Genomic DNA, 7,935 nt, shown 5'->3' on the forward strand with positions numbered 1-7,935 from the left:
CTCTCTCTCTCTCTCTCTCTCTCTCTCTCTCTTACAGAACACTGTCATGCAAAGTAAGAAAGTTGGTTGGCACTATGGACCACACACACACACACACACACACACACACACAGAGACACACACACGCATGTGAATGTGTGTGAATTTGCGTTTGTTTGTGTTTGTGTGTGTTAGCGTGTGGTTGCCTAGCAGATCAGGTAGGTAGACCGGTAGGTAGGTAGCCAGACAGGTAGGTAGACAGACAGGGTTAGTGTTAGCCTAACCCTAACCCATATTTAGGAAATTTACAGTCATGTTTTTTCCTGCTTTAGGGGTCAGGTTTAATTCAAGAGATTTGTTTCTTGTGAAGAACAGGAACAACCTCATGACTGACAGGATGTGGATAAGATCGACAGGATATCCTGTCAATTCAACTAGGACATATAGCAGCCCAGAGTACAGCTCCTGTGTGTGTGTGTGTGTGTGTGTGTGTGTGTGTGTGTGTGTGTGTGTGTGTGTGTGTGTGTGTGTGTGTGTGTGTTTGGGCTGTGTCACTGCGTTTATCTGTCAGTAGGCCTACTCGTATCTGCAGGAAGAGGTTGAGCTGAACCAACAGCTTCATGCTAATTCCCCCGCAAATGCCTTCATGCAAACAGCCTCTACTGGCTGTCATGGACTTTCAGTCAACATGCTGTCAGTTTGGTGCTCAGTTAGTCCAATTATATAATTTAATATAAAGAACATCAACCCTGCCACTCTCACTTCAAGTATCCACTCCTTCCGCCTCACTGACATCCACAATCTATCCACCCCTGATGATCTGGTCTCTCATTACAACACTCGACTCCACAATATTCTCAATTCTCTTGCTCCGTTAAAAAACAGATCTATTCCTTTCTCTGTCTTCGCCTCTTGGTTCACCCCCGACCTTCGTCTGATGAAAGCCAAAGGTCGGCAACTTGAACAGCTCCATAAAGAAACCGGCCTCACCATTGATTCACAAAGGAATGTACAATAATCACATCTTACCCTTCAAGGACTCCATTGCCAGCACTAAAACCCACTACTACTTCAGTATAATCACTGCCAATAAAGGAAACTCCAAGTCACTGTTCTCCCTACTCAATAATATCACTAAACCCCAGGACTCCCCCCCCCCCCCCCCCCTCACCTGTACACAACCTCCTTCTGCAGCTCCATTATGTCCTTTTTCACTTCAAAAATCAAGAATATCCACCAGCTCCTTGGATTAATCCCTCACCTCAGCATCTCGACAGACTTTCACCCATCGTCACTCTCACTCTCCTCCTTCCAGCTCCCCACTCTCTCAGAAATCACAGAACTCCTCCAAAAATCCAAACCATTCACTTGTCAACTGGACCCCCTCCCCACACAACTAGTTAAAGCCTGCCTCCTTCTCTGGCCCCCCTCATTTCTGCCATCATCCACTCCTCTCTCACCACTGGAACTTTCCCTACAACCTCCAAAACCGCGGCTATTACACCAATACTGAAAAGACCTGGTGCCGACCCCTCCAACTTCAACAACTTCCGTCCAATTTCCAATCTTCCATTCATCTCTAAAATCCTTGAAAAAAGAGTTGCCTCTCAACTCCATTCTCACTTATCCCACAATAACCTATATAATCAGTTCCAGTCCGGTTTCCGCCCACTCCATAGCACTGAAACAGCACTCGTCAAGATAACCGACAACCTCCTAATGGCAGCTGATTCTGGACTCCTCACCATCCTCATCCTCCTCGACCTCAGTTCAGCCTTTGATACACTCTGTCACACCACCCTTCTCAACAGACTAACTTCCATTGCCATCACCCACACTCCGTTAGACTGGTTCAAATCATACCTATCTGGCCGCACTCAGTTCATCCAACTGAAGTCGTTCAAATCCATCCCCTCCTCCGTCACTTCAGGTGTGCCCCAGGGCTCTGTCCTGGGACCCCTCCTCTTCATCATCTATCTCCTTCCCCTCTGCAATATCTTCCGCAAATTTAAGATTCAATTCCACTGTTATGCTGACGACACCCAGCTGTACCTCATCACTAAACCCTCGTCCACCCTTCCGCCCTCCTCCCTCACTAATTGCATCACTGAAATAAAAAACTGGTTCACTCTCAACTTCCTCAAGTTAAATAGCAGTAAAACCGAGGTACTACTCATTGCCACAAAATCTACCCTATCAAAAACGAACAGCTTTTCAATCACCATAGATCATTCCACTGTTGCACCCACCTCCAAGGTTAAGAGTCAGGGTGTCATCCTGGACAGTACACTATCCTTTCAATCCCACATCAATAACATCACCCGGTCTGCCTACTTCAACCTACGAAACATCAATCGCCTCCGCCCTTCCCCGACCCCCCACACTGCCGCCATCCTTGTCCACAGCCTCGTCACCTCCCGTGTAGATTACTGCAACTCTCTCCTTCTCGGCCTCCCTCACAAATCCCTCCATAAGCTCCAACTGGTCCAGAATTCAGCTGCCCGCTTTATAACACGAACCCCATCCATCCACCACATCACCCCTGTCCTCCCACAGCTCCACTGGCTCCCGGTTCAGTTCCGTCTCAAATTCAAAGTCCTCCTGTTAACATTTAAGGCCATCCACAACCTCGCTGCCCCATATCTGTCCGACCTCGTCCACGTACCCACTCCCTCCCGCCCCCTCAGATCCTCTTCCTCCGTGCACCTGTCTGTACCCTCTGCCTGTCTCACCACCACGGGGCACAGAGCATTCAGCCGCTCTGCTCCCCGTCTCTGGAATGCTTTACCACCCGAACTCAGAAACATCGATTCATTTCCACTTTTCAAATCACATCTCAAAACCCATCTGTTCAAATCGGCCTATTCCACCTGATGCCAATTACTGTCTGTGTTATTACAATTTTCTTTCTTTCTTTCTTTTTTCTTTTTTTTTAAAAATTGTGTTCCTTTCAAATGACTTTTGTGTACCTCTGTATGGTGTCCTTGAGTGCCGAGAAAGGCGCCTTTAAATAAAATTCTTATTATTATTATTATTATAATTAGAATCTGTAGATTATTATCATCTAAACCGTCCCACTTCACACGATAAGTAAGGCACATTTATTGAAGCAGAACCCTCCACAAAGGAGTCATTAAAACACTGTAAGAGAAACGTAAAGTAAAGAAGAGGGTCAGCAAAACAGCTTGATACGTGTCTGTCTGTTGGTACGTGTCCCAGCTCTATAATAACGAGGCTGCAGCTAACGATTCTGCTTCTCTGAGGGGAAACTTCCTCAAGTATTTCCTGGAGCTCGTTTCATGTTGTCTAGCCCTCAGGACCTCCTCCAGCTGAGAGGTCTACCACCTGTCTGGTCTCAGACCAACTGAGAGGTCTACCGCCTGTCTGGTCTCAGGCCAGCTGAGAGGTCTACCACCTGTCTGGTCCCAGACCAGCTGAGAGGTCTACCTCCTGTCTCAGACAAGCTGACCCTGGTCCCAGACCCTGGTCCAGATCCTGGTCTAGATCCTGGTCCCAGACCCTAGCCCAGATCCTGGTTCAGATCCTGGTCCCAGACCCTGGTCCAGATCCTGGTCCAGATCCTGGTCCAAGACCCTGGTCCACATCCTGGTCCACATCCTGGTCCAGATCCTGGTCAAAGACCCTGGTCCACATGCTGGTCCAGGTCCTGGTCCCAGATCCTGGTCCAGGTCCTGGTCCCAGATCCTGGTCCCAGATCCTGGTCCAGATCCTGGTCCCAGACCCTGGTCCAGATCCTGGTCCTAGGCCCGGGGCCCGGCCGGGTCGCGGAGGGGGGTCCACACTGAGCTGAGGGGGGCGGGTGTTTCCAGACATGTGGACCTCAGCCCTGAGCTGGGCGGTCCAGGCCTAATGTAAACATGGCCCTGCCAGCGTCAACACACCAGGTCAGCGCTCAAAGTCCGCCGCCATCGGGTCGCCCAGAGGCGTGAGGGGGCTGCCACAGATAAGCAGATGACCCCCCAGGCCTCCATGTTGGTTACGGCCACGACAGCGTGGTCAACATGGTTCCCTCAAAGACTCTAGATTAGAACGTTTCCCCGCCCGTTTGACCGACATGGCCGCCGTGGATCGGGTCTGGTCCACGGTGGTCTGCAGGGGAAGGTCTCCGGGGACCAGGGACCAGAGGGACCAGATCTCCTCTAGGCTCCATTATTGGGGGGGGGGGGGGGGGGGGGGGGGGGGGTTGTGTTTGAAACAGCCACGTTGTTTTGATGCCAGATGTGGCTAAACACGTTTTGATTGGCCCAGGATACGGTAGGCCTATATTCACGTTTATATATGATGCACTCTGATTCGTGTGTTTTGTAACTTATTAGGTGACTAATTGACTGAACTCGAAGCCTGCAGGCCGAATAAATCAGGTCCGACCTCTTACTGGATCTAGTTCAACCGGCAACTCAGTTTCACCCGAGTCTCATCACCACCGCTCGCAGTTCACTTTACATCACTAAAACTTACGGTTTAATCCCGTAAACACTAACCCTGACACTAACCCTAACACGCTTTACATGACATCACTTACACTCACACTTACGCTAACACTAACCCTGACATGCAGCACTGAGACGCAGGATTTGCGTCAGTGTGAAAAAACGAAGCCTTCTGGCAATCCATGGTTTGTTTAGTTCTGTTGACTCGGCCGGGTGTCAGCCCCGCGTTCCCGATACCTCACAGGAGGAGGGTAGGAGGGGGGTGGGGAAGGGTAGAAGTTAGCAGGGTTGCACGGTAGAAGGTGGGAGGGTAGGTGAGTAGGAGGTAGCAGAGTAGGAGGGTCGGAGGGTCGGACCAGCGGCTCGCTCGCCTCCCGTTGGCTGCTTTGTACACGTCAGCAGTCGGCGTGCTTCCTGCTGAAGATGGGTCGGACTCCTTCCATCCTCTTCCTGGTTTCCACTTCTCGCTCGTCACACGTCTTTTCGGTGAGTCCAAACTCCGGTAAACATGCTCATGGAGTTACCTTACTACTACTGCTCACCGACACCGTGGACCGGGTTTGTATCACAGGAATCGCACCTCAGAGCAGAAGGAGACGGACCGCTGTGGACCGGCTGGTGAGACGCTGTGGACCGGCTGGACCCCGCGTCGCTGCTCTCATTCCGGCCTCAGAACTCGGGTGACACAACGTGACCAAGACGGCAAGTTTACCATGAATAACATGAACACGATGTCGATACGAGGGTGAAGCCGAGCCGATAGTCGTGTGTTTAGACCCGGTCCCTGCTGGTCCTCGGCGGTCATGAGGGTCCGGATGGTGCGGCGCAAGGCGCTGGCGCTGCTGGGAGTCTCGCTGGTCATCGGGACGCTGCTGTTCTCCACCCGGGTGCTGCTTCTGTCCGACCCGGAGACAACCGAACCCAACAGCTTCAGAGACAGCCACGTCTCGCAGTCCGAAGAGATGGTCAAACTAAACTTCGCCTCCCCGTCTGAATTGGCTGACTCTGTTTTGAACGCGGATTACCAGCAGTTCGTTCTGAACGCAGACCGGTTCCCGGGGGAGCCGAAGCTGGTGCTGGTGGTCCAGGTCCACAACCGGCCGGACTACCTGCGCCTGCTGGTCAGGTCCCTGGAGAGTGCCGCTGAGGTGCAGGGCTTCCTGGTCATCTTCAGCCACGACTACTTCTCTGAGGAGATCAACTCCGTTGTGCAAGGGATCACTTTCTGCAAGGTCATCCAGATCTACTTCCCCTACAGCACCCAGCTCTACCCCGACTCCTTCCCCGGCCAAGACCCCAAGGACTGCCCCCGGGACGTGACCCGGGACCAGGCCGTGAGGTCGGGCTGCCTGAACGCGGAGCACCCCGACTCCTACGGCCACTACCGCGAGGCGGCCATCACGCAGACCAAGCACCACTGGTGGTGGAAGATGCACTTTGTGTGGGAGCGGGTGGGCGCCATGCAGGGCTACCACGGCTTCGCCGTGTTCCTGGAGGAGGACCACTACCTGCTGCCCGACTTCTACCACCACTACCGCGCCATGGCGGCCTACCGTGCCGCCAGCTGCCCCGACTGCGACGTGCTGGCGCTGGGGAACCACAAGGTGCCGGACGGCGGCTTCCACTCGGACCGGCTGCAGACGGCCAGCTGGGAGTCGACCAAGCACAACATGGGCCTGGCGCTGTCCCGCGAGGTGTACTACAAGCTGATGGGCTGCAACGAGGCCTTCTGCACCTACGACGACTACAACTGGGACTGGACCCTGCAGCACCTGTCGGGGACCTGCATCTCCAAGCCCCTGAAGGTGCTGGCGGCCCTGGGCTCCCGCGTACTCCACACCGGGGACTGCGGCCTCCACCAGAAGGAGCAGTGCAGGCCGGAGCTGTCGGCGCGGCGGGTGGAGGAGGTCCTGCAGCGGGTGAAGGGGAGCCTGTTCCCCGCCTCGCTCGTGCTCAGCGGGGGGGAGAAGGTGGAGCACCGGCCCCACGTCAAGAACGGGGGCTGGGGGGACCTCCGCGACCACGGGCTCTGCAAGAACTATGCCCGGCGCCTCTGAGAACCATACTCGCCTCCACGTGCACGGCCACCTCCACGTGCACGGCCGCCTCCACGTGCACGCCCACCTCCACGTGCACAAGGTGGACGTCAGGAGGAGGTTCAGTTTCGTAGTTCTGACTGAAAGTCTTCCAGGGGTCAGACCACCAGATGATGTCTTTCTGTGTGTGTGTGTGTGCGTGCGTGTGCGTGCACGTGCCTGCCTGCCTGTGCGCGTGCGTGTGTGTTATAGAGCTAGATTCCTAGCTTGAGTTTTAGCACCTTTCTTAAAACACCAAAGGGCCGCGATTGCCAAAGACTTCTCTTGATCACGTTATAGGCCATTTAGTTGAGTTTGATCAGGTTTGGGATGATTTCAAGAGTGTGTGTGTGTGTGTGTGTGTGTGTGTGTGTGTGTGTGTGTGTGTGTGTGTGTGTGTGTGTGTGTGTGTGTGTGTGTGTGTGTGTTGGTGTGTGTGTGTGCGCGCGTGGTGCAATTTGAGATTAAACAGCAGATGCCTGTGACAATGCAAATTTATTATTTTGTTCTGCAAAAGATGTCCACAATGCGTTCTTTTGTGAGCCAAAGATAAGTAAATGTTGCTGAACAGTCTTCAACATGTCCTACTGCAATACATGGACACTGTACACAATCGCTTTGGAGAAGGACTCTCTTGCCAGGTATTAATTTATGAATGTCTGTTTTGGAGTGCTTGGCATTAGACCAGACATTCCTGAACCGCCTCCAAGCATTGACAAACTATTTTCAGCCTATGGGGTAAAGTTTCTCGATTTAATAGAAGCGTTTGAATAATTCACCAAACGTGCCTTTGTTTGTTTGGGACTTCTTCTGAGGATTAATTACTGTGCCTTAAACTCTTGCTGAGCCATTGAGGGGATGAATAGTATGCTGACATGTTGACCCACCGTGGGTGAAGTTCTAATCAATCGATTGTTTACACCAAACACTTTGGACTGTTCTGCATTCCATAAAAGATATATATATAAAATGAACAATGATTAATTGAGTTTACTGACTCAAGAAACATATTCTTCCAACCAAATTTGTTCACCTTTTTAAGAAAATAGTTTTGCAAAGAACAATCGTATGTAATCATTGAGGTTCAGGGACACTGCCTTAGTTGGAGAAGATCCATGATGTCTGGTAGATTAAACAACTGGGTCAAACAAGTTCTTTATTTCTGTTCGTCACTAGAATTACATTTTCGCTGCTCTGTTCATGCAATGCTTGTCAAAGTGGGAAAATTAAAAGGATTGATTGATATCTGAGTGTGTTTGGCTCATTGGTGTGTACATAAACATGTTCGATGTCTTTATTACGGGCTTGTCTCACAAACAAAGGGAGCGGGTATGATCCCAGATCCGTTCATCCCGTCCTAACTGTCTGGTATGTTACTGACAGAACCTTCGGGGCTGATCTCAGAGCGTGGTATACGGCTTCGACGTCAC

At 51.8% G+C, this 7,935-nt stretch overlaps 1 protein-coding gene across 1 annotated transcript; it reads left to right on the plus strand.

Moving 5' to 3' along the window:
- Positions 1-4,857: 4,857 nt before the first annotated feature.
- LOC307087700 (alpha-1,6-mannosyl-glycoprotein 2-beta-N-acetylglucosaminyltransferase) lies at positions 4,858-7,736 on the plus strand. The gene is made up of 2 exons (XM_079753330.1): positions 4,858-4,916; positions 5,002-7,736. Exon 2 carries the CDS (start codon positions 5,234-5,236, stop codon positions 6,485-6,487), a length of 1,254 nt encoding a protein of 417 aa, XP_079609456.1. The 5' UTR covers positions 4,858-4,916; positions 5,002-5,233; the 3' UTR covers positions 6,488-7,736.
- The last annotated feature ends 199 nt before the right edge of the window (positions 7,737-7,935 follow it).

Source organism: Pollachius pollachius (genome assembly GCF_949987615.1).
Source record: "Pollachius pollachius genome assembly, chromosome: 16".
Lineage (NCBI taxonomy): Eukaryota > Metazoa > Chordata > Actinopteri > Gadiformes > Gadidae > Pollachius > Pollachius pollachius.